Below are 26,636 nucleotides of genomic sequence, written 5' to 3' on the forward strand. Positions count from 1 at the left end.
GTTCACATCCAGCAAGAAAATAGCTCTCCAAACACAAGGAACTGAATTGTTCCAACAAAGCCGAAAGAGCAAGAGGCAGATTCTCCTAGAACCTCCAGGAGAGTGCAGCCCTGGGGACATCTTGATCTCAGCCTTGGGACCCATTCCTCTGAAGACACTATGACAAGGTTTGACCATTGCCCACAGTGCAGGGTAGCCCACAGGGAAGCCACGTCATGAATTTTAAACAGGGTGGTGTGATGCAACCGATTCTGCAGCTGTGGGAGGAGACTGGAGAAGGGCCAGTAGTGGAAGGAGGGAGATCAGTGTTGTTCAGAGGGGAAGATGTCTGAGACCATGTCAGAGGGTGGCAGGGGTGGACAGATTCCAGATGACTGACTGGAGGCAGAGTGGATGGGTTTGCTAAGGGCCTAGAAGTAGAGGGATGGAGGCAGCTACAGTGGTTGGTTCCTGGGTTTCTGATGTGAACTACCTGAACGTGATCCCACCAGCAGAGATGAGAAAGCCTGGGCAGGTGACGTACTTTGAGGTGTCTGTGGGTGACTAAAACATTGTTAACGAGTCAGACTTAAGATGTGAGACACAAGTCAGCAGATGTGGTTTTCATTTTTCAAAAAAACCCTTTTATTTATTAAGTCATCTCTTCCCCCAACATAGGGCTCAAACTCACAACCCTGAGAACCACAGTGCACGCTCTACCGACTGCACCAGCCAGGAGCCCCACTCCTCACCCCCACACCTGCAGATGCATTTTTTAGCCTGGAGTTCAGGGGAGAATCTGATCTCTAACCACACAACTGGAAGCCGTCAGCACGCAGAGGTTACTCCAAGGCACTGAGGATGTGAAGAGAGCTCCCAGAAGTCCCAAGGACCACAGACATTTAGAAGTTGGGTGCGGCAGGGGGAGCACAGAGGAAAGCGCTGATTCCACACTTATACAAACACACACACACACAGAGCGTGCACGCGAGAGGGAGAGATATGCGTGATTTGGGAGCATGATTATAGTCATGATGATCCAGAACAGGAGAGACTGACAAGTTACAGGAGGGATCAGCAAAAGATCACAATCTCCGAGACAAAGTAAAGGGCAGACTTCGGCTCCGGCTCGCGCATGGCTTCTGGCAGGAGGAGCACGTGCAGATGGAGGCAGGTTCACCTGGTGGGTGCAGGGGAGAGGGAGTTGATGTCCACCGCCTTCAACCTGCTCCGTGAGTCGTGGAAAGGGCAGAAGAGTGTGGGAGGGCTGAGGGCATAACGGCTGATGTGGGGGAAGAACAGCAAACGTATCAGACAATCCAAGCAGATCCTCTGGTGACAGTGTCTGAGGCGGACAGTCACTAAAGTGAAATCAGCCAGCTCAGCGGTTTTCTTCCCCCGCTCCCCCCAAAGATTTTATTTATTGGAGAGAGACTGAGGACAGCCAGGCTTCCCGCTGAGCAGGGAACCCAATGCGGGGCTCAGTCCCAGGACCCTGGGATCATGGCCTGAGCTGAAGGCAGATACTTAACCACCCAGCTGCAGGGTTTTCTTCCAGAAATAGTCACCTGTTGGGGGCAAGGAGGAGGCAGATGGAAGGGCCCACCCAGGCGTGGCATCTTGAACAGGGACGTGCCACCAAGGAAGAGAATACAGAGCACAGGGTGTTGGGAAGAGAGAGGCGGTAACAACAGACTTGGTGACAGCTTGGTCAGGCTCTGAGCCAACTGGTGGACGGATGCGCTGTTTGATGAGGTCAGATTAGGACTGGCGTGTATTTCAGGAGATGAACGGGCAACGGTGTTCAGCAAGCTCCAGATCGTGTCGCCTGCAAGTCTGCACGGCTCCCTCTGGCATCTTCGGCTCCTAGCAGAGCCCAACTCACTGTGTGGTCAAACCCGTGGAACTGAAAGTGGCGTGGAGGAGAACCGGGGTCTTGGTCTGACATCCTCCCAAGTATGGCCCTTACACAACTTTCCCTCTTTTCAGACTAAACTGATCCGTGAAGCGGATCAGCCCTCACCCGCGTGGGGCTGACAGACCCGCCTCTCTCGCTGGGCTGCTCCTCCTCGTGCCGCAGACCAGGGGTCTCCGCACAGCCCGCAGAGCCCAGAGTAAAGGCACGGTTTCCCGCACAATCCTCTCTTCGCCTGGACCTGCATTCGACATGTACAGTCTACGACCCTACCCTTCCTTTTCTTCCATACTCCTGGACTCTTATATGTAAAAAGTGTTTGGCAAAGACATTTGTCTGGTGCAGTTTTTTTCGGGGGGGGGTAGGCATGGAGATATCGATGAGAAAAAATTACAAAAATAGAACTTTTACAAAAAGTACACAAGTTTATTGGGCAATTCACAGCACTGACAGGAGCACACCCACGGTCAACGCACACCTGTGGGCTGCTTCTCGGAGTGCCCTTCCCCTCCTCTGCTGATGGGACCCTGGTTTCCCACTGGGGTTTTTACCCTCTCAGCCGCTCTGGGCGTGTTGCGCTCAATCCCAGCTCCAGAGCTGAGCCCAGACCGGCTGAACACAGTCCTGCCTTCGAGGCTCCAGTGATGGTTCAGAGCTGGGCACAGACCCTAATTTGGACACGGGGAGCAGAACCCCGGGCTTAATCAAGAGCCATTGGAAGAGACCCTTTTCCCTTCCTCTGCAGGGGCAGCAGGTCCGCCAAAGCACGTGACTATGGGAAGGAGCCCCCGTGTGCGGACAGATGCTGAGATGGACAATGGCGAAGGGGGAGCAGAGAATCCACCAGAAACCCCATCTTTGATGACCACAAGTCGCTGCGTCAGTCCTTATAGTCCCCGGATTCCTTAGATCCATGTGGGTCCCATTTTCTGGCACTTGCAAATCCAAAATTCCACCCTATAAATTCACAGTCCCACTGCCCCGAGAAACACTGTTGACATTACAGTTTTAATTTCTCCCGTACATTTTAATGCATCTATGTATACACCATTTCCTTTCTTACTTTTATAAAACTGAAAATATATATTCTTCTGAAATATTTTAGTTGATAATATTGTTTACTTTTCATGTTGACCCAATCTATCACAATCATTTTTAATTACTGGATAATATCCCATTCTAGAAATATACCATAATTTAACAGATTTCCATTAAGGAACATTTACATTTTTGTCTGCCTTTCAAACTAGAAAGACACCATTCATATACACGAGTTTTTTTATTTCTGGAAAGTGAATCTGCTTTATCTCTATAATGAAATCGCTAGATCATAAAATACATTCTTAAGGCTCTGATATATTTCACTGGACTGTCCTCCAAAAGGAACTTTCATTCCCGTCTTCATGGGGCAGATTTGACAGACAGGAAGTGACTAAAGGTAAAATGCGTGCTAAAAAGAAATATCCCAGTTGTTTGCTGCATATGTACTGAATGTCTCTTACGCGTGCAACCAGGGTGACAGGTGCTGGGGACATGCCGCTGGCGACATGCCGCTGGCCAGCCTCCTAGACTTGTCTCTGTATTCTTCCTTCTCCAAGTACGGCTGCTTTGGAAAAATGTCTAGCTTTGTGGATGAAATTAACAGACGGCACACACATCATGATGTGAGATAAATGACATCAGGCAGAACTCTCAGGAGATGGTGGAGTTCTGTCTTGGCACAGATGGGGACATGGCTGCCTGGGATCTCGCTCACTCGCCCTTCCTTCCATGTTCACGTGTGGCCAGGAGCCTGGAACGCTCCTTCCCCTTGCCGGCAGGGTTCTGCTGAGGGGCGGCCCATGGGAGGCACTCGGGAGACGCTGGAAGGCAGGAGGGAGGCAGGACACAACCCAGAGATGGCAGAGGCAGCAGTGGTGGGGGCGGGACCGGGATGGGGGCACATCAGGGGCTGCAGCAACTCCCCTAGTCCCCCAGGGCTCCGGAAGTCAGCCTTCCCACGTGCGCTCAATCCTGTTTAACAATTTTGTAACCTAATTCCTGCACTAAATCCTTCTCTGTTTGAAACACCTAGAGTGGTTTCGTTTGCCCGACTTGACAGAATAGCCCAACATGTAAATTATCCTTGCGATTCGCAATTCCGAGAGGTGTGAGCTGTGCCTTAGACCCACGTGGCATCCTTCCATAAGTGTAACAGAGCCAGATTTTCTGGAAGCAGTGGAAGAGACTGCTGGGTTTGTGGTTTGGTTTTTTTTTTTTTTTCCAGCTGGAACACCAGACAAACTCAGCGACTGGCTTCGAGAAGGCATCTTGTATGCAAAACACGTGAGGAAGAGGAGCTCCGCGCACCAAGTCAGGGACGTGCCAACAGAAGCCGGTTTGAGAGACCAGCAGATCCACGCCCTCACAATGCTTATCCCGCACTCACATACTCTGGGAACAGAGATAACAAATGGGAAAACGGAAAGGAACCTGCTGGTGTGCCTTACTAAAACTGTCAGCGGTCCCCCTTTTGGGGAGCGTGCATGCGGTGAAATCCACAGGAACGTTCACGGGACGTGACTCTACCCTCTGCCACAACGAGAGGGACGGGGGACACTGTTCCATAAAGTCCACCGGTTGTGCTTGTCCTCAGTGGTCCAGCTGTAGCAAACCAACTCCGAGGCTCCCCTTCCTCCGTGCGTGCAAACACACCAGAGTCTGAATGGGTGAGTCACTCCGGAGGCTCCGTAACAAGAAGCATGGCCGCCGTCCCCTTCCTCTGGCCGCCGCCCCTTCTCTACTAAACACCAGTCCTGCAAGCAGCTGCTCTGCCCCAGGCACAGGAACCCAACCAAACCTGGAGAGGCGGACAGGACACAACACCGTCCCCTATCTCCGCTCCTCCCCGTCTTCTCCCTCACTGTCGTCGTCAAGATAAAAGATGTCTCTGAACAGGAAGACTTGCCTGGGCACCGCGGGACTCTGGATTTCGGTACCCGTTTTCTCCATCTTCTTCTCTAACTTTTCCTTAAGCAGAGGCAGGGTGGTCTCGTAAAGGTAGTCTATAATCTCTAAAGACAAAAAATGTAATTTTGACATTATTTGTACAAAGCCTCCTTCCCAAGGTCAAAGGGCAGAGGGCACGGGTGCGGGTGGCCTGGTGCTGCTGTTACTGTGTGTGTGGTCCTTTTCTAACTGGTTTGCCTGTACTCACTTGACCAGTCCCCTCAAAATCCTAGGAGGCAGGCCTTACTGTCAGCCCATTCTTCAAATGAGGAAACGGGTGGAGAGACGTTATGAATCATGGCCAAGGTCATGGAGTTAGTAGGGGCAAATGTGGCCAGATTCAAACCCAGGCGGGGCTGTCTGTTGAGGGTCAGAAGTAATCATCACACACGCCGGGGCAAAGCATCACCCAAACTCATGGTTCCCAAATGCTGGTGCTAGGCAGACCGCTTGAGGCTCTCCTGGGAGCCTGTTCAGGAAATCTGGCCTCTGGATGCAGCGTGGAGGTTAGGATTCAGTACGTATGGGATGAGGCCCGGGTATGCATGTGTTCAACAAGGTCCACGAGGACTCAGAGGATCTGAGTTTGGGAATACTGAAATCACCCACAAAGGGCTGCCAGGAAGGAACTGGGTACCTCAGGTTTGTTCTGGAACTGCGTGTGCCAGCGTGTGGCCAGCCAGGAGCACTCCGTCATTTACTGAGGGCTGACCACGCCCCCAGCACCCTGCTGACCACCATTCACCTGTTATCTGGTTTAGAACTTCTCAAAGTCCTGGTTGGGGTGGGGGGTTGAGTAGGTGAGGATTTCTCCCGTTCTATAACCGAAGAAACCGAGACTCCCAAAAGTAAAGTCGCCCCCAGGGTCACGCTGCCAGCACCCCGCACCACCTGCTGTCCTCTTACGTATTTAAATACTGGAAATACTGACCTGGAAAAGTCTTCTTCTGCCAAAAGGGAACACAGGTAGCTTTCAGCTTATAAAATTTAGTTTGAACATAGGACGGAGGAACATCACTTTAGAAAGGAAAAGAAAAAAAAAGTATCAGTTTAAAAACGGGCCACTTCACTACATGTAGTAAGTACACTGATTCAGGGGAATCTACAGACATCAGTAACTTTCTTAATCCTGAACAGGAAACCATCATGTCCACAAATGCGTGACAGAAATAAGACACATATCAAAATGCTGTCATTCATTTCGGTCAGAAGAATACACACCAAAAAAAGAAAGTGAAAAGCACAAGACAGATCCTGTATAAATCACAACACTAACATATGCTGACGTTCACCTTGTACTTGGCCCTGCCCTAAGAGTTTCCTGTCTAGCCGAAAACAACCCACACAGCAGCTCTGTGAGGAGCTACTGCTCTATGCCTCATTCTAGAGGTGGGGAAACTGAGGGATACAGAGGCAGCCCGAGATCTTACAGCTAACAAGTGATAGAGCCGGGACTTCATCGGGGTGGCCTGACCCCAACTCCGCACACTGGTCACCACTGCACTTAGGACAGACGCCTATCTGTCACAATCCAGAGGCAGATGTCCCCCGATTTCTAATTTTGCAAAACTAAAAAAAAGCAGATGCTTATGATGTTTTAGTGAGTCAAATATACTTGCAATTTACTGTAAGTAGGACAGAAACCACCAAATCTTAAGTTTTTTGTTTTTTTTTTAAATGAAAATCTCTTCACTTCACTTCCTGGCCACTTTCTCTTAGACGACAAAAGCATGACTTATTTGTTTCAATAATTAATCTAGCAGTTAAAGTAATTCACGTGAACACATTTATTCTTACTGGGTTCTTCCTAACACTAACCACTAGCTGGGCGTGCACCGGGCTACGTGTCCTCTACGTGCCATCTCCTTGGTCCTCGCTATGGTCCCGTTAAAACATTTTGTGGATGAAGAAACCGAGACTCAGACACAAGTTAGGAACAACGTGCCCGAGGACGGCTAAATGAGTACCAGGAGTCAACGCCAGGTCAGTCCGACAGCAGAGGCCAAGCTCTAAGGCCCCCACGCCCTCTCTCTTCCCGTAGTGCCATGCACCCCATGGGACCGGCCATGGACCCAACTAGGGCTTGAGGTCACGATCATGGATCTGGACATTTTCAAACCAAGCACGCATTGTAACTCATTATCCGGACGCGCTTTCTTTACATTTTGCCAAAATAATTCCCAAGGCTTTAAGACTCCAAAGAGACTGAACACGTCATTTTATCATTTTTCATTGTGTTGATTATTAAAACTTGACAACGTATTCTTTCAAACAGTATTTGAACGACACCATAATCACCGTTATATAAGATTAATAAATCTTAAGTGAGACAATCTGTTCTTAAATATATAATTTTACTCAAAACTTTAAGAACTTGTGATCTGAAGCAACATCACAAAATGCACAAGAATTTACTGGAAACGTCCAGTTTTTCAAAAAGTGGTTTGCTATTACAAAGGGAGGGCTTCGGAGCCATGGGTGCTTCTCAGGATGGGAGCTGGTGGGTCCAGAGCAAGGTCCCCACTTTCAAAAGCACCTGCCACCCCCACCTCTCAGGGACCCATGATTCTGAGCAGTGGGAGCCCCATCTCTCACTTATGTCAACTGGAAAAGGGAAGGGTTTGGAACCATGAGCATGATGTCTGGGTCGTGACAAACTTTCCATTCTCCAAGTTATGAAAACCAAACTGATTGTTCTTTGTCCCTGATCCCCAGGAGCAAATAACCACGAGAACCAGCTTAAGCCCTTCCTCGTGGACCAAGGACAGCGTCACACTTCTGAAGTCAGCCAGGCGGCAGCCGCCCTGCCCCACTATCCACCCTTCCAAAACTGAAGGCCAAACAACCCCTAACACCCCTCTTCCGAGAGCCCCCCCAAGCCCCGCACCCCACAACCCTCAATGATCTTCTCTGTGTACAGGGGCCGTGCTTTGTAAGCAATAAATTCAGATATGGACAGTGGTGGCCTCAGTCTTCGGTAGCAGGAAGGGATTCAAAATATAAGGACCTTGTGCAACAAAGTTTCCCAGTGAAGGCAAAAGGAGGCAACTCACAAACACAGGAAACAAAGTTCAACGTCACCCCACAGATGAGAGATGCAAATGAACCCGCCCTGAGAGCTCGAAGAGGAAGAGGATCTTTACATGGTCTCAAAATATCTCCCACGGCCCCTTCTTATCCCCAAGAGAACGACTGGTACTTTCATACAGTGGGGAACGCGCCAGATGCCACCAGAGCCAAAGGACTAGAAATCAGAATCTTGGGCCTCACGAGCAGCGACAAACCACTGACCTGTGCTCGCCCACAGTTTCAAGGGCATCAAAGACAAAGGCGGAAGAGCTTTACCGACGGAAGGCCACTGAGGACACAGGACACTTTAATGTGTGGTGCTGGACTGGATGGTACATTGGGGGGAAATGCTATAAAGGCCATTACTGGGATGGGACGCCTTGGGGGGCTCAGTCGGTGAAGCATCTGCCTTTGGCTCATGTCGTGATCCTGGGGTCCTGGGATCAAGCCCTGCAGTTGGGCTCCCCGCTTGGTAAGGAACCTGTTTCTCCCTCCCCCGCGCTCCCTGCTTCTGCTCTGATGAATAAATAAAATCTTAAGGAAAATAAAAGGGCCATTGCTGGGACATCATTAGTGGGGACATTTGAACGTGAGCTTTCTTAGAGCACAGAGCTGTCCCAGCGTCTGATGTCCTGCATCTGACAACCGTACTGTGATTACACAGAATGACATTCCTGTTTAGGCCACACTGCCCACCACCAACTCTCAAGTGGTTAAGGAAGGAAAATGACTTTATTCCCTTAGACACGGGAGCGGGAGGGGGCGGGCGGATGGTGGAGCTAACGTGCAGGCTTAAGAAGAAAATACGAATTGGGGCAAAGAGTGTGCGGTGCGTCTACCGGTCATTCAACTGGTTAGCTCCTTGAAGCTCTCAGGAGACTCTGCACACATTCCACTCATCATCGCTACGTGTCCTCAGGGAGGGGAGGGGAGGAGGGAGGGTCCGGCTGGCCCACAACACCCAGAGCGGAGGCTCCAAACACGCACGCACAGGCAAACACACACGCACAGGACAGTCTACACGTGAGTCCTGTCCAATCTGTCACTCGTGAGGCCACGTCTTACCTTTTAATTAGCCTCACAATGAACACACAGCCTTACCCTATGGCGCTAGCAAGGTCTTCCCAGTCTATCTCGTTCGTGTCCTCCACATTGATCTCATACAGTCTACGGGAAAAAATACACACGAGGTTTTCAAGCACAAGTCAGCACGATAGACGCCTTCACGGACTCACATGTGTGAAACGCTCGGGGGCACCAACGTGTTCACCCCTGTCCCAGCTCCCTCAGGCCCGGCGAGGTTGGCCTGCCAGCCCAAGGTTAGCCCAAGGTCATTCAGTGAGCTGCAGCCCAACAAGAAAAGCCATCTCTCCTCCTTCTGGGCCCTCTGCAGCTCCCACCAAACCGTGCTGCCTCCCCACAGTCGACAGTGAGTGTAGACACATCGTAATGGTAAGCACGCGCTCGGCCTCATGGTGGGACAGAGCCGTGTGAAAAGTTTCACAGCTACTGAGGTCAGGCGAGTATCTCTGGTCTACGGGGAAGGAACCAGGGCCGAGGGCCCTAGTCAGTGGCTCAAGGTTTCATGACTAACAGGGGCTGCCATCACTGGAGCCCAGGCTTGCCTGACACGATGGCTCCTCAGGTCTGCTGGTCTACGTTCTGCCTCTGGGGGGAAGAGAAGTGGAGGCTCCACGAGCCAGGCAGGCGAGGAGAACTTCCAGCGGGGCTCAGGACAGCGAGCGGGAAGAACGGAGCCTACGGGGTGGCCAGAATCCCAAGTGTCCTCTGCTTTTTGCTGTTACTCATTCGACCCGAGCCCAGCCCACGAGCCGGGAAGGCTTTGCAAAACAGGCCCGCGCCTCCCTGCCTTCAGCGGAGGGAGGACTCTGCATGGACCAGGGACCAAAGACAAAACCAAAGACCAGGCCACAGCGACTGCACTTAGGCGTGCAGGAGAGTGGCGGGGCTCAGCCCGAACTACGTCACCTCTACCTTCCAGTGGACAGAAACAAATTCCACCTACCCAGAAACTTCCAAAGACTAAAATCACTCTGTTATTTTGTTTCTCCTCCCAATAACCCCAAGAGGCAGGTACTATCATGAACGCCCTCACTGGAGAGGCACACACCGAGACCTAGAGAGGCAGGGAACGTCCCCAGGGCCATACGGGTAGGCAAGATGGATCTGAGCCTTGGCCACGTGGATCCCGGTGCTCAAGAGCCACTCTCTGGCCGGAGAGAGGAGCAGCCCCGCGGCACTGCGCTCGAGCTCCCTACCTTTCGATGAGGTTGATTTTGGCCTGTAGGGCGTTAACTCCGCGGTACACGTCCCGACCGTTCGTCATCCTCTTGGTTAGGATTTCCGTCCTGTTCAAGGAAACACACACATAATGTACTTTAAACTTTCAGGGGTGAAGTTTCCACTGTGATTTCCTGCACTTTTCTCACCTACGACACCCCTACTCAGAACCAGTCTCTAACTTGTATGACTCATCACTGCTAACACTGACCACCATGGAGAGTAGGCTGATTTTTTTTTCTTTTAAAAGGCAAATGAGGGGCGCCTGGGTGGCTCAGTGGGTTAAAGCCTCTGCCTTCGGCTCAGGTCATGGTCCCAGGTCCTGGGATCGAGCCCCGCATCGGGCTCTCTGCTCAGCGGGGAGCCTGCCTCCTCCTATCTGCCTGCCTCTCTGCCTACTTATGATCTCTGTCTAATACATAAATAAAACCTTAAAAAAAAAAAAAGGCAAATGATAAATAAGACGAAAGAAAGTTGATGGTTATCGAAACTGGATGAGGGACACAAGGAGTTCTATCTAAATCTGTGTGTTGTGAAATTTCCGTAATACAAAGTTACAAACACGAGAGGAGAATAAGCCCTTTAGCAGGTGCTAAGGGGAACTGTAAACTCTGTTCCTGACTGTTTAGAAAACAGGGGGACACTGCTGTTGGGACTGTCACCAGCTGTCGGAACACCAAGGGAGATTTGATACAGTCATCAACGACTCCTCTGACGGTCACAGCTAATGGCTGAAGGGAAGGGTGACCAGAGGTCCTAACGAGAGCAGCAACCCAGCTCGAAGTATGTTTTAAGTACTCATCTCAAATCGCAAAGTGTGTCGCGATCTGACAGCAGATCGCGAGCTGTTACATTCTGGAGTAGGGGGTCCACGATACACAGGCGAGGACTCTGCTGTTTGTACCAGCGGCCAATGCGTTCGTTCGAGATGCAGCCTTTGGGGTGCCTGTGGGGGGCAGGTGAGCATCTGACTCTTGGTTTCAGCTCAAGTCGTGATCTCAGGGTTGTGAGATCAGCTCGGGAAGAGTCTGCTTTGGACTCTCTCCCATTCTCCCTCTGCCTCTCCCCTTCCCCCACGCTCTCTAATAAATCCATCTTCAAGGAAAAAAGACATGCACCATCTGCGGTCATTGCCATGTACGTGAGGGAAATCTACATTCAGATTTTAAGTTTGTTGCTTTTCTCTTCTCGTTAAAAAGCTGTCACCCTTACGCGTTATCTGAATTACATTGCTCCTGATACGGGGTTTCTCTGTAGCACTTCCCTTTTAAGCACCGATCAATCATCTCTGACTGATGCTAACAAACACTCCTTTTATAAACTCCAAGGGCAGAAAGGACTCTGGTTCCTCTGTGTTACACTCTTCCTTCCCCAACACGTTATCTGTTCTGTGGAGTTCATGCCCCTGACTGTAGTCTCCTATGAAAATAGAGATAATCCCACAGCAGATTTCCAAGGTAACAATAAATGGTGTAATTCAGGAATGTGCTTTTAATATAAAACATACCTACTAGTGGCTCTCTTATCTGATGCTGACAATGACCGCACCCATTTTCTGCACCAGACGTGGGTCGTGAGCTGCGGGACCGCCGGTCCAGGGGCTCCTGCAGCAGCGGAACATCCCGCTCAGAGACCCTCTGGGGCTCGAAAAAGCCCCGTCAAGCTAAGATGGTGCAGCGAGATCAGGCCTGAAAATGCTTCTGTGTGACTAGCGAGTCTCAAGTTCTGCAGTGAACACAGCCACCTCGCGTCAGTGAGGCTAGAGGGGACCCCGGCGGAGACAGGCTCAGGGGAGGGGCAAGTTCCTGCACATCAAGTGCTTGTGATCTCTCTGCCAAAGGGGAGTTTCCTGTTGTTTTCGTTTGTTTTTTAATGCTGCAGAGAGAACTGTTTTGTTTTACTAAAGACTTAGCAAGGGACAGAGTGAAGAAACCAGAACTTAAGGAAGAAACCAAAAGCCAATATTCAGTATTAAAAAGGTTCAAGCTTTGGAGGAAACCACACGATGAATCAGGGTTAGTTATGTGCTAACTTAGATCGGATGTGGACACTGAAGGGGCTGGGACGGCTGCCGGAGATGATCCTTCCTGACATGAAGGCTTTGCACACGATACTCACACAGCTCTCCCCACTAAGCCCACTCATGTACCCGCTCCGGCGGTGTGCGAGGTGTGGGGAGGGGGTAGGGAACTATCTTGTGGAAATTTACATAAGAAACCTTAAAACTTACCACTTACTTTTACACTGCATCCAATTTCTGGTTTCTACTTTGGCTTCTACTTCTACCCAAGATATGCCCTTATAGAGTTTCTCCCTCACGATGGACAGGCGGCCTTCGGGGTTTTCTTGGAGTTCAGAATCCACTTCCTTTAACTCGTGGGGAGACATTTTCTTTAGAATCACTTCTTCGACGGCCTTGATTAGTTTCTGGGTTTCCGTCTTACTCCAAGCACCATGATTTCTTGCTACAGACCCAAAAGAAACGATCTTATAGTTACTAATCTATTTGTTTTCAAGCACGGTGTTAAAAAAAAAATGACAATGGTGCATACACGTCATTACACACTTGTCCAAAGCCACAGCACAGACACCACCACCGGGGGGGGGGGGGCGGGGGGATCCTGACGTGAACTATGGACCCTGGAAGATGATGATGTGGCAATGTAGGGTCACGGACTGGAACCAAGGTCCCACTCCTGGGGGGAGATGCTGACAATGGCAGAGGCTGTATGTGGGGGCAGACTGCTATGGGAAATCTCTGCACCTCCCTTTCAATTTTATTGCAAACCCAAAGCTGCTCTAAAAAAATAAAGTCTTAAAGGGGCACCTGAGTGGCTCAGTCTGTTAAGCGTCTGACTCATGATTTTGGCTCAGGTCATGATCTCGGGGTCATGAGATCCAGTCCTGCGTCAGGCTCTGCACTGAGTGTGGAATCTGCTTGAGATTCTCTCTTTCCCTCTCCTTCTGTTCCTCCCCCCACGTACTCTCTCTCTCCTTCTCTCTAAAAAAAAAAATAAACCCTTGAAAAAAATAAGTAAATAAACCAGGCACTTTTCAGATGACGGAGCGCAACATCTTGATGACACAGACATACAGCTATCAAACACAGCTAGATGGAAATTAAAGCGGATCCCCTTCTTTTTAAGAACCAATGTGAGGCGCACCTGGATGGCTCAGCTGGTTAAGCATCGCTCTTGGATTTAGCTCAGATCCCGAAATCACGGCACGGCTCGTGAGATCAAGCCCTGCATCGGGCTCCACACTCAGCAAGAGTCTGCTTGGCTATTATCTCCCCCTGCCCACCACCCTCTCTGCTTGTGCATGCTCTCTCTGGAATAAATAACTCTTTAAAAAAAAAAAAAAACTGGGGCACCTGGGTGGCTCAGTGGGTTAAAGCCTCTGCCTTCAGCTCAGGTCAGATCCCAGGGTTCTGGGATCAAGCCCTGCATCCGGCTCTCTGCTCAGCCGGAAGCCTCCTTCCCCCAGCCCCCCGCCTGCCTCTCTGCCTACTTGTGATCTCCGTCTGTCAAATAAATAAATAAAATCTTAAAAAAAAAAAAAAAAAGAACCAATGCCAGGAAAGTCCTTTCTTAAAGCAATGTTTGTTTCTTAACTTCAAAAAAATGTTCTTCTCATTTCTGACAGTAATGTCTCTTGTGTGAAACTGGTAGATTCTCAAACATTTAACGGGGACAAAAATAACTGAACGATTTCACACTGCCACCATAACTCTTCCCAGGAACTCCCAGTGTGGCACTAAGCAGCAAATGGGACCTCAGATCACAGGGACAAAGACCCCGAGCCTCAAATTGGCCTCTGAGAGGGCATCAGACCATCGGTGGTTCATCCTCCACATCTAGGGGGTCACCATCAGGCAAAGGAAGACGCCTCAAACCAGCAGTCTACGACTGTCTGATCTGGCACACAGAGTGGTGTTATTACTTTTTCTCAACAATTTTGGTGAATATTTAAAGATCAAGAGTTCCAAAAGAAAAAAAAAAAAAACGTAGATCACCCCCCCCAACACGTACACATACCCCCACCCCTCAATGCAAACTTTTGCCTTACTTCCTGGAAACCGGAAGTACTGGCCACACCGAGTCCTCAAGTGGCACCAGTGGCTGGACGTGGGAGCACAAAAGGCATGGCCCTGGGCCCGGCCCCCCCCCCCCCCCGGGCCGCTCTGCCCCACGCGCACTCTGCCACGTGACGGAGCACATCCCCCCCGCCCCCCCCCGTGCCGACAGAGACACTGCCTGTGGGCTGTCTTCTTGAAGTAGCCTCGGATTTTATGATGCAAGGAATATGCCCAAGGAAATTTTCCTTTTTAGGAAAAAAGAGAAAAAGACACACGAGGTTTTGGAAAAGTCCCTGCCTAACAGGCCAAACGAACTGCACTCTGGCCTCCTGCAGCCTCCCCTGCCCTCTGGTGGGCTCTCTCCCCCGCAGCTCCCTAGGGTCTTGTCAGGCTGGCGCAAGAGCTTCGCTAAACGCGAAGGACCTCAGGTGCGGCCGCCATCGGTCGTGGGAGTGAAGGCCGTGCGGTCTCATGAACGCGCAGGAGGAAATGCAGTGGATCGGTCAGAGAGTGGCTTAAAACATGACCGCTCTCTCAGCAGACAAGCCAGCAAGGAGGCCCGCACCGGCGCGGGGCGGGGTGGGGAGCAGGGGCTCATCTGCTCACCCGGTGGGGCACCAAGACCCCCACTTACGACTGCTGATCTGGGAGAACTTCAGGGCGACAGAGAGGCTGCTCCGAGCGACCATCTCGCCGATCTTTTTCCAGTCGTTCCCATGCAGGGAATGGTATATCTTTAACTTCTCTGTGTCTCCTTTGCTATACCTGAAAAAGTGAAAACGTGTTACAATTCCCGCTGAAGGGCAACGACTAAAAACTACTTTCACGGCCGTCCGCAGTGGTCCTGGGAAAAGTTGTCCAGCAGACGGTCCCGTCAGCTCCTGCCCCAGCGCCTCACTGTGGTCATCCTGTGAGTCACCGCAGTCCCAGGCCAGGGCCCTGGCTCAGCGAAACAGGGGCCAGAGCAAGTCACTGGGTCACGTATTCCCCATCCAAACCCCAAAAGCTTTGCACCGCGCACACCAAACACGAGCTCCTCCATGTGCCCGCAGAGCCCGGCGCTCCTTACGGTTCAGCCCCACTGGCCTTCAGGCCTTTTTCCTCTCAGGGCCTCCTGCTGCAGTGGAAACGGCCTTTCTCCACCCGCCTGGACAGCCCCTATAAACCCTGCAGGTGGACCATCATCCGTGAGGCTGCCTGGATACCTGAACACCCTACCCCCCTGCCCCGCTCTCCCCCAGAGAAAGCCCTGCCCCCTCACTGCACCCCTCGGACGGGCGGTTGGACATCGAGGGGTCCCCTTGTTGGCCCGTCTCTGCCTCTGGACCAGTGCTGCCCAACAGAAACGTAATATGCACCATACACGTCACCTAAACCTTGTAGTAGCCACGTAAAAATGACTTTTATTTCACTTTAATGAACCTAATAAAATATTTTACTTAACCCATTCTATTAAAAATGCAGCCATTTCAACACGCGATCAGAATCCGAACACATTAATGAGGTATTTTACGTTCTCTCCCTCCAACTCCAGCATGGGCACCACCCTTACGGCGTCTCTCAACTTGGACTGAATGTATTTCAAGGGCTCCCCAGCCCTGTGAGGCTGGTGGCCACTGTGAGGCACAGCACAGCTCTGGAGGGGACATCCTACAAGGGCTGGAGCCCTACTGGTTTTCTACACCACGGTATCTGCAAAGGCTTGACAGACAACAGACACTGACTTCACATGAGTGCACAATTATTTAAGGAATGTACGGTGTACTCGTCCCACATGAAAACAAATATACTGGGGGCACCTGGGTGGCTCAGCAGGTTAAAGCCTCTGCCTTCAGCTCAGGTCATGATCCCAGGGCTCTGGGATCGAGCCCCGCATCGGGCTCTCTGCTCAGCAGGGAGCCTGCTTCCCCCTCTCTCTGCCTGCCTCTCTGCTTACTTGTGATCTCTGTCAACTAAATAAATAAATAAAATCTTTAGAAATGAAAAACAAAAAACAAATATACTAAGGAAAAGCACCAGAAAACACTATCGGTGGGTTTGGAGATGAAACACAAGTGATTAAGTGAAGGGAAAGCAATCCTGAGGGCATTCTAGAATTTCTTCATACAGGGGGCTGTAAGTGTCCCTCAGAACAATGTATTACTTACAACAGAACCCGTGAGAAATTACACTAGTTACCAAGCATGTTTAGGTACGGCCTTAACAAAAACACATGCTGGCAACAGGCCTCTGGGGGAGAGGACGACGGATGTCCTTGAAGCCAAGCATCTGGGGCCGCCAGCCCGATGAAGGCGGATGCCGCCTGCTTCGTTCTCCCGTTATCTCCCCTTCCCCGGGGAGCACCTGTGACTAACCAGACGAGCCCTCTGAATGTGCTTGCTCAACTGTAAGCTTTACTGCTAGCCCAGATGTATTTCGCCTTCCTTCTTGTTTATCTACAAGGCATATGATTAATTGTAGCCTTCGTCGGCTCCTTTGTTGATTACTGTCTGTATCTAATAACTACGGGACTAAGGAGCTGTTCGGGGCGACAGTCTTTTCTCCTGTGGTCCCCTGTTCCCCTTCTCCTGCCACTGATTTGTTTGTGCCTCATTCTTCTCCCATGTGCCGTCAGGAAGTGCCAGGGGGGCGGGGAATGGCGGTTTCTGCTAACTCAACCCAAGAGAAGCCCTAGCAAAATACTAACCGTTCCCGATGACGGTGATGCAGAATTACATCCGACAGTAAGGGCCTAGCACTCTCAGAAAGTCATCTACAAATGCAGAGCGTGGTAAGTAGAGACGTGTAATCCTTCACTGTGAAGACTCATGCTTTCTAGTAGTTTCCTTCTCAAGGCGAGCAGGATCTTTCCCTTTATTTATTTTTAATATTTTATTTATTTGTCAGTGAGCAAGAGAGAAAGCTGTGCACGCGAGCACAAGCACAGGGAGCAGCAGGCAGAGGGAGAAGCAGGCTCCCCGCCGAGCAAGGAGCCCGATGAGGGGCTTGATCCTAGGACCCCAGGATCATGACCTTAGCTGAAAAAAGATGCTTAATCAACTGAGCCACCCAGTTTCTGAGATCAAACTTAAAGGCACCCTTGAAGCTATACGAAGGAGGACATCAGAGAGAAAGTGAGTGCATAAAAATGAGAAAACAGGTGTACTGATGTCTGACATCCCCCAGAGCCTCAAAATTCTTTGATTTTTGGCTGTGTTGTTGTTTTTTTTCTTTTTTCCAGTTAAGAATTCCTTAACTTAGGAAGGATAGTCTTAGGGGCAAATGGTCATCACACACAAATCATATGGTGCAAACAAATGAACTTTCTCACTGGAATGACAGACTTGTCTTGCTCTAAAACTTTCATTCCCACGCTTAGTTCACAGGTAGAAAAATGTCACCTCAGCTGCCGCTATTCATTTGCCAAAAGCATTCTTTCAAGTCCCATTTCACATGATACCTTAAGTGAATTTCCTTAAAGCTCTGTCTACAGATGCCCAAGCCCAGGGCCGCGGGAAAAGGGTGAGGGCAGGTACTAGTTTGTGGGCAACCTTTGCCTCTGCTGACAGTTTCTTTCTTTTGGTCAAAAGTTAAGAAACCAAGATGGTATCAGTGCTTGGAGGTCAGAGGATATGTATGCGTTGGTTTAAAATCATGCAGCTAACTAGAAGGCAACTGGGCTTGTCAGATTTACTAAATCCGCCTCCAGAGTGAGAGGAGTAGCTGAGCTGCTGCTTGGTGGGCTGCGCCCTCAGGGGGGCGTGGATGCTTTGCTGCCTGACCCTCTGGCCTGAGGCAGAGTGCTCACCCACAGCCGACACCTGATCCACACCGCTTTTATCTGGAATGTTCAGAACAAGATATAATTGGGTATTTTGCTTGGGGAGAAAAGGAGAATGACTATCACCCCAGGACACTCTGTATGGTCAGTACTGACCTGCTCCTATGTGACCTTACCTTAGTGCTCAGCTGAATTTCAAATATTCACTAAGAACCCAAAGAACTGGGCTGAGCGCTGAAGGAACCATTGCATTGAAAGGGAACATCTGATGGGCTTCGTTGGTTAAGCATCTGCCTTCCGCTCAGGTCATGATCTCGGGGTCCTGGGATCGCGCCTTGTGGCAGGCTCCCTGTTCAGCTGGGAGACTGCTTCTCCCTCTCCTCCCCCCTGTGCTATCTCTCGCTATCTCAGTCTCTTCCTCTCAAATAAATAAAAGCTTAAAAACAAAACAAAAGGAACGTTTGGGTACACAGGGAGCTCACAAACTAGCAAAGAAAACCTCATAAATAATATAAGAGGCACTGCAGGCTGAGGGCCAAGGAAAGTATAAAGAAAAGCCACGGATTTAGAAAAGGGAACAGCACAAACGTTACTCGAGAGGCAGAAACCGAAATGGGCTTTGAGGACATACCACTGACAACAGACACACAGTCTACCTTCACACACACAAAGTCTTTATGGTTTTTTACCTTTCATCTGTTGTGGACGTTTTAATTTACACGATCAGCAAAAATGTTCTGTCTCAGCTGCTAAGACCTTTTCTTACCTCCCTTTGTAATTGTTGACATCAAACATCTTCTTTGCTCGATAGTAAACGAGTTTCCAAGGCCGGGCAATGCCCTTTCCTAAAGTCAGAAGAAAGGCAGTCAGAGGGGCCCACAAGGCAGCCTGGAATGGAGTCAGTAGTAGAAAAGGAACCCAGCGTGGCTCCTGTTACCACCACTACCCTAGACCCTGTGTCAAGGCTGGGATTTCACACGTTCCGCACAGAATCTCCAGTCTCCTTGGAGAGCTCTGGAAACGACACACTTAATACATCAAGGCTCCAGCTTCTGGTCTACTAAATTTCAGTGAAAAGCCCTTATACAGCAATGTAATGTTAACAAAATTTGAATCAAGAGGAAAGGATGCGAAGGTGGGGTACACATGCCCACAGTTCTCCATTAAGACGAAGAGCTTTGTAATCCAGCAAGACTGGCTTTCTTCCTCACTCTAAGGACGGAACAGGCCCTCAACAGGGGGGCCCTGGCCTGCTTCCCCTTGCACATGCAGGAGAACACCTAAGAAATCATCCTCTTTAAATTCACGGATTTTTTTCAGTCCAATCCCATGTTGCTGCAAGACTCTCTCACTTTCCAAGCAAGGCTGTAGGAGGAGGGTTCCAGACACAAAGCACAGATAAGGCTATACTCGGAAAACTTCGAAGATCCTGGTGCATATCAGAACATGCTTTGGAGTGCCTGGGTGGCGCAGTCGGTTGGGCGTCCAACTCTTTGTTTTTTGAAATTTTATTTATTTATTTGACAGATAGAGATCACAAGTAGGCAGAGAGGCAGGCAGAGAGAGAGGGGGAAGCAGGCTCCCTGCGATCCCAGGACCCTGAGATCATGACCTGAGCCGAAGTCAGAGGCTTAACCCACTGAGCCACCCAGACGCCCCTGGGCGTCTGACTCTTGATTTCAGCTCAGGTCATGATCTCAGGGTTGTGAGATCGAGTCCGGCTTCATGCTCTGTGCTCAGCGCAGAGTCTGCTTGAGATTCTCTCTCCCTCTGGCCCCTCCCCGCACTCCCTAATAAATAAGTAAATTAAATCTTGAAAAAAAAAAAGTGTGCTCTGTGCAGCATATGTGAAACAACACATAATCAAGAATAAACAGATAAATAAAGAGAAACCAAAATGATACTTATTACCAAGTAGGAAAGTTGATCGTGTCACTTTTTGTAAAATCTGTAAAAACACTACACTTGAGAGACACGAACAAATTCCAAATCCTCAAAAGTGCAGGCTGCATGGCAGCAGATAGCATGCCTCATGCACGCTGACTGGGCCAGGCGCTTTGCTAAATGCTTCCCGCCGAGGGCTCTGCGCTTAGGGCTGGAAGGCTGTGGAGGGTCAAAGAGGGAACGGTTTGAAACTTACCAATATGCAATCGAAATGCGTATTTTCTTTTTAAGTCGGTGATCACAGATTTCTCCTCTGGGTATCTGTCTGTGTACAGCAGCTTGTCGGCATTCTCAATTCCTGTCAGGGACAGAAAGTCTTGCACGTTTTTCTCTAACTGCTTGTTTTCCTTTACAGAAAACTTGCCAAATCTAATAGCGACACCTAGAATTTGGGCGGGGAGAAAAAGCATGCATTGTCAATCACGGAGAAAAAGCAAACCTACCACCTGGTCTTCAGCAGTTGACACAGTGGCTTGGCAGCTCCCCCCTGCTGGGAACAGCCCCAGCTGTGCACTTGACCTTAGCTCCCCTGCCCTGCACCACCCCCGACCCTTCTCTCCCAAAGTCTTCCCAGGTCATCCCCTTCCAAAGCGTCCTTCCCCATTTATCAATCAGCTTTTTGAAGAGTTCTTCTTTATATTAAAAAGGAATATATGTTCATTTAAAAATTCAAGCAGTACGGAAATAAACTTTTAAAAGAAACCTCCTGTTTACTTTCTTCTGCCTCACTCCTCCCCCCAAGGCGGTGGTAGGAACTGGCCAGCAAGGACACGAACATTCGCATACGTTCTCTGTGCATATGTATGTGGGGTGGGGGTAGCAATGGGATCCAAGCTAGTCCTCTTGTTAATTCAAATCAACCAAATTTTATTATGTACTGACAATCTTACAAACGGTGTTTTTCTTTTCTTTTTTTTTTTTTAAGATTTTATTTATTTATTTGTCAGAGAGAGAGAGGGAGTACAGGCAGGCAGAGCAATAGGCAGAGGGAGAAGCAGGCTCCCTGCAGAGCAAGGAGCCCGATGTGGGACTTGATCCCAAGACGCTGGGATCATGACCTGAGCCGAAGGCAGCCGCTTAACCAACTGAGCCGCCCAGGTATCCCATACTGTGTTTTTCTATTCTTAGACTTACTTCAAGAGTACCTTTTATAAGATACACACTCACAAATGTTTGCACAGAGAATACACAAGTAGAACTGGGACCATTTTATAGCTACTGCTCTGTGAATTACTTGTTTCTTCCTTAACTTGGCTATTTTTTAAAACCAATCTCTTCACCACGATTAACTCCCTAAGGCTCCACATTTTACTTTTCACAGTGACCAGCCATACCGGGCCTCACACAGCCACTCAGTATCACTCGTTTGGAGCACACAGCCTTCAATGTGTAGTTGACTCGAATTCCATAAGCTTTCTGGGAGGTTCTTACAACACAGTGAAATCAAAAAGCCATATGAGGGGTGCCTGGGTGGCTCAGTGGGTTAAAGCCTCTGCCTTCGGCTCAGGTCATGGTCCCAGAGCCCTGGGATCGAGCCCCACATCGGGCTCTCTGCTCAGTGGGGAGCCTGCTTCCTCCTCTCTCTCTGCCTGCCTCTCTGCCTACTTGTGATCTCTGTCAAATAAATAAGATCTTAAAAAAAAAAAAAAAGGCCATGCTGGGTCTCATGGGAACCAAGGCCACTACAACTGGCTTAGCCTCCACTCAGTGCCTCAGGACGAAGCTGCAGCTCATCAAAGCTGACAACAGCATTTTCATTCTTTTATTCCCGCATCTTCCCCAAGGGCTCAGCCACTCAGCCTCTTCTTCCTCTTCTTTCCTACCAGAAGCGAGGTGGAGAAGAGCAAAACCAGGGCCCTTCATTTTGTGCATTTTATGGCTCGGACAACAATTCTGGAAGGATCCTTGCGGATGCTTCCTGCAACTCTAGAAATCTGCAACATTCACAGAACAAAGGCAGGAGCTCCTTAGGTGGACAGGCAAGAACGACAAATATTAAAGTGCCACCAGCTCACCCTGGGCTTTAAACTCCTTAAACCGCCCCAAGTCATCCCGGTACATCCGCTTGATGGTGGTGGCGGCCCTCTCCTTGATGTCCGGGATGAACTCCTGGAGCTGCCTTACGGCGGAGTCCAAGTCCACATCCGAGTCACCCCAATCTCTCGAGTCTTCTGATAAGTATCTTGTTTTGGAACCTTTGGCCAATTCCAAACGGCTTTCCTCTTCATTTGTCGGTTCCGACCTGCGGGGAAAACGGAGTTGACTCACGTTCACCTGTCACCTGCCCTCGTGGCGTTCCAGTTCTTTTCTGAAAAGGAGCCTCATGGAGACAAGGCCGGTGCTAACGCTAGGAGGGACACTGGAGCAATTCGGTCTGTGACGCGTGGACTCAGGTAATGTGACTAACAGGCGCAGGACTCAGAGGCGCTCTCCCAGGGACCCATGTGGCCTGAAGCTTGATTTTCAGCACGTGTTAGTTCTTGGGTCACTACTTCCCAACTTTTCTGGCTTTAGACACTGACTTCCTAATGAGCTAAGCCCTCTTCTACCCCATGGACACTAAAGACACCTCCCCCCCCAACCCTTCCAGGGATTTTAATTTTTGTGATAATAGTTACTAATTAATTAAATCACCATTCGGGGTCCCTATAGTTACAGTTGCTTTGCTGCAGGTAACAATGGCCACATCTTCCCCCTCTGCTTAGTTTTCTATGCACCTGTCACTAATTCATCCCCAAACTTTCCTCCAGATGTCCGAATCCCCTTACTGTGCTCAATCCTATCAGCTAGCCAGACAGGCAGGAAACTTTAAAAATTATTATGCATTTGTCTGAACAAAGGGTCAGCAGCTTTCACAGGGCCCACAGCCCAGTACAAGTTCAAAACCACTGCCCTCGACATGCCTGCCTCATAGCAGTATTAGCCCTGATGAGAGGAGGTGAGTGAGTGGGCCACTCTGATACCACCAGAAGATGAAGTGCCATCCTCTCCCAATGAACTTCTTGGTGGAACTATTTTAGGCCAGGACAACCTAACAAATGTTTAAAAAAAAAAAAAAAAAAAAAGCTATTGAGTAAAAATGGAGAGAAAAATCTGTCCCAAGTCCTAGGAACCCATAACGATAATGTGGCTTAAAAAACTGCTAAATTGGGGGCGCATGGGTGGCTCAGTGAGTTAAAGCCCCTGCCTTCGGCTCAGGTCATGATCCCGATGTCCTGGGATAGGAGCCCTGCATTGGGTTCTCTGCTCAGCAGAGAGCCTACTTCCTCCTCTCTCTCTGCCTGCCTCTCTGCGTACTTGTTGTGATCTCTGTCTGCCAAATAAATAAATAAAATCCTTAAAAAAACCTGTTAAATTAAAAAAAAAACGCTGTGCTTATTATATCGGGAGCTAACTTAAACAGTAATTATATAAATAATGACATCTAAATTTATTTTATTATGGAGAACCCTAATTCAAGGTTTTTTCCTGCTCTGTAAAAATTCGATGTAATTCTATCTTCTATGTATATGTGTATGGACAAACAAAGATAATGTGGGGGACTTAAAATGCCTTTTTTTTTTTTTTTTTTAGAATTTTACGTTATTCTTTTTTTTTTTTAAAGACTTTATTTATTTATTTGACAAACAGAGATCATTCGAAGTAGTCAGAGAAGCAGGCAGAGAGAGAGAGGAGGAAGCAGGCTCCCCGCTGAACAGAGAGCCCAATGCGGGGCTTGATCCCAGGACCCCGAGATCATGACCTGAGCCGAATGCAGAGCCTTTAACCCAGTGAGCCACCCAAGCGCCCCTTAAAATGCCCTTTTAAACTTATTTGTAGAATTTCAGGGCTGGAATAGTTCTCAGTAAAAACCTGATCTAACTGCCCTACTTTATACATGAAGAAAAGAAGTTCCTGCCAAGTTACTCTGTTACAATGTATATACATTGTTCTATCCAACTGACCCATCCAGTGTCTATGAATCCTGCCATCTACTACAAGCGTGCTGGATAAAGAGGTCACAGGCAGAATTCACACAGAAGACACACACATCGCAACGCACGGCACTCTCACATTACCTCTGCTCCTCTCCCAAACAGGCCTGGGTTTTCTTCTCCTGTGGCCTGGGTTTCGCGCTTTCTTCAATCAGGGCACTGCTACGTTCCAGTGAATCCGAGTGTGTGTCCTCAAAGCTTGCAGCAGGCGCTGCAAAATCACCCCCAGGAGTTACAGGACCTTCAACAGAAGCCCTTCGCTTCCTTTTCTTAGACTTTTTCTTTACCCGGCCGGCTTCCTTACTGCCTTCTGCAGTCCCGACCTTGCTGACCCCTTGCCATCCCTCAGAGTACGTGACTTCGAGACTCTCATGCCCGGGCAATGCCTCCAGTTCCTGGTCATGTGCAATTTTTCGCTTTTTTTTCTTAGACTTTTTTTTATCAGCTGATACTGGGTGTTGTGGGATTCCGCCTCCTGGGCCCACAGAAAGTGGGGTTTCCTGCTCCCAGGGCTCCGACTCAGGCAGGGCGGCAAGGCTCTCCTGCTCGGCACCCCAGGAGGCCATGTGCCTCTGATGTTTTCTCCTCTTTCTCTCCCTAACTTTATGGTGCAGCTCTTCCGACTCGTTCTTCTGTGACTTTGGAACTGAGTGCGGTTCGTCTGCTTCAGACTCTTTTGTTGGCTTCTGTTCCTGGCTCACGTCAACATATACAACGTCAACGTCCCTCCTAAAATTCTTTGGTGTGTTCTCAATATTTTCTTTATCCACCACGACATACACCACACCTGTTTGCTCATCCATCTCTGAAGCCTTAAGCCTTTTCTTTTTATTCTTTTTGGGTTTAGAAGTGGCCTTCTCCATCTCATCACAAATTTCTGATTTTTCCAAAGGGGGAGGAAGAAGATGTTGGCGATCCTTTCTTTTTTTTTTACTCTTGGTTCCGTGAGACGGCTCGCTTGCCAGGGGGGAGTCTCTGACACTTTCATGGGGATGCCTCAGATGGCCTTCCTTATATACAGAGTACTTTTTCTTTTTCTTGTCAAAAACTGGAGTGTGAATTTCCAGTCTACTCAATTCTCCTTCCATTCTGTTCCTGTGGGGCAACTTGACAACAATGGTTTATTTTGGCAAAACGTCTTTAAATACCACCCTCAGGAGAAAAAAAAAAAACACAGAAAAATGAGACTGCAGGACAATGTCAAGAGTGGAGTCACGATTATAAATGTAATATTACTCTGAACGCTCAGGAGGCTCCGTGTAATTTACGGTCTGGTCCTGCTGCCTTTACGATGCGGTTAAAAAACAGTTAAGCGGGGTAGGGGGGCGCCTGGGTGGCTCAGTGGGTTAAGCCTCTGCCTTCAGCTCTGGTCATGGTCTCAGGGTCCTGGGATCGAGCCCCGCATTGGGATCTCTGCTCAGCAGGGAACCTGCTTTCCTCCTCTCTCTCTGCCTGCCTCTCTGCCTGCTTGTGATCTGTCAAATAAATAAATAAAATCTTAAAAAAAAACACAAAAAACAGTTAACGGGGAACAGTGCCAGGCAGGATCAGGCCGTCTTCCCCTCCAGCCTCGTCTCTAACCTCCCGTCCAACGCTGTGGTCTGGCCACACAACGCGTTTTTCTGGGTTCCTCAAACCCGCCACAATCCTCCCCTGGCTCAAGGTCTTGGAGCACACAATTCCACTTTCTAGAAGGCTCTCCGCTGCCTCCCCACCCTGGAGACCTCCGCCAAAGCCAGCTCTGCGAGGCGAAGACACCACCACCCACCTCGGACTCCACACGCGGATCAAATAAACCCCAACAACCGAAAACCCGGAAAGCGCTTTCAAGCTACCGCGCCAAGCGCCGCCACCTTTCTCCCAATCCGGAAGTGCTGCCCCGGTGGAAGCGGAAGTAGCCGTGCGTCGCTTCCGGCCCCGCCTCGGCGTCACGCTGCCATGGCAACACGCCCGCCGCCGCGACGTGACGCAGGCGTAGTAGCCCGCGGGTTTCGTTCCGGGGGTCATCGGGGAGTCGCGTGAGGGTGGGGTGGAGCGTGGTCCCAAAGCCGAGAGAGGGGACCGAATCCCCTCCTGGCGTCCTCGCTCGCGCGCGCGCCCCGCCGAGTTCCGTGTTTGCGGAGCCCTGTGCCCGCGCAGCACCGAGGCCGGCGGGGAGCTCCGGACCTGGGGAAGACGTGACACCGCGAGCCGGACCGGGTCAGGTCTCCTGCAGAGAGAGGAGAAAAGGGAAACAGCGCTGTGTGGGAGAGCGAGGCGACAGCGATGCCACTGCAGACCGAAGGGTAGGCTCTTCGAGGAGTAGCCCTGGAGCTGAGCTGTAACCGAAGACGGCGAGCAGAAGTCATGATGGAAGGTTGTTCCAGCCTGGGAGCAAGGGCCAAGGCTCTGCACTTGGTCGCCGGAGGAGCCGGAAGCCGGCCGGGGCAGCTGGAGCCGAGTGGGTGCCGCGGAGGGTGCCGGACGGGGAAGGCGGCGCTGGGCGGAGGCTGCTGGGTTACGCTTGCATGAAGCTAGAAGGAGCCTTGTATTCCAGTCCTCCCGGTGCAACTGCGCCCTGAAGAAGCCTGACTTATGGTTCAAAGTAAAGTTTTTAAGTCGAGGCCGGTATATAAGCCACTCAAACAT

At 49.9% G+C, this 26,636-nt stretch overlaps 1 protein-coding gene across 5 annotated transcripts; it reads right to left on the reverse strand.

Moving 5' to 3' along the window:
- Window positions 1-2,299: 2,299 nt before the first annotated feature.
- Window positions 2,300-25,925, reverse strand: TTF1 (transcription termination factor 1). Of its 5 annotated transcripts, none has more exons than XM_047700025.1 (11): window positions 25,844-25,879; window positions 24,093-25,159; window positions 22,050-22,276; window positions 20,231-20,416; window positions 18,857-18,935; window positions 14,965-15,095; window positions 12,483-12,717; window positions 10,231-10,320; window positions 9,053-9,118; window positions 5,814-5,899; window positions 2,300-4,947 (listed from the first exon to the last, which is right to left on the reverse strand). In XM_047700025.1, the coding sequence occupies exons 2-11, from the start codon at window positions 25,094-25,096 to the stop codon at window positions 4,766-4,768; spliced, it is 2,286 nt and encodes a 761-aa protein (XP_047555981.1). In that variant the 5' UTR covers window positions 25,097-25,159; window positions 25,844-25,879; the 3' UTR covers window positions 2,300-4,765. The 5 variants fall into 5 exon arrangements, 4 of the variants coding, with proteins under 4 accessions (XP_047555981.1, XP_047555980.1, XP_047555983.1 ...); XM_047700024.1 differs by having other exon boundaries at window positions 24,093-25,115; window positions 25,777-25,862; XR_007122276.1 differs by lacking the exons at window positions 2,300-4,947; window positions 5,814-5,899 and having other exon boundaries at window positions 12,490-12,717; window positions 24,093-25,160; window positions 25,844-25,925.
- Window positions 25,926-26,636: the final 711 nt, after the last annotated feature.

Source organism: Lutra lutra, chromosome 13 (genome assembly GCF_902655055.1).
Source record: "Lutra lutra chromosome 13, mLutLut1.2, whole genome shotgun sequence".
Lineage (NCBI taxonomy): Eukaryota > Metazoa > Chordata > Mammalia > Carnivora > Mustelidae > Lutra > Lutra lutra.

Bases quoted from the DNA above. Each gene is read 5' to 3' on its own strand.
- TTF1 (XM_047700025.1), bottom strand. From the start codon at position 25,096: ATGGAAGGAGAATTGAGTAGACTGGAAATTCACACTCCAGTTTTTGAC. The intron at 20,417-22,049 runs GTGAGCTGGTGG...CCCAAATTCTAG, and splicing joins TAAGGAGTTTAAAGCCCAGG to GTGTCGCTATTAGATTTGGC. The intron at 12,718-14,964 runs GTAAGTGGGGGT...TTGGGTCTGTAG, and splicing joins GTTCTCCCAGATCAGCAGTC to CAAGAAATCATGGTGCTTGG.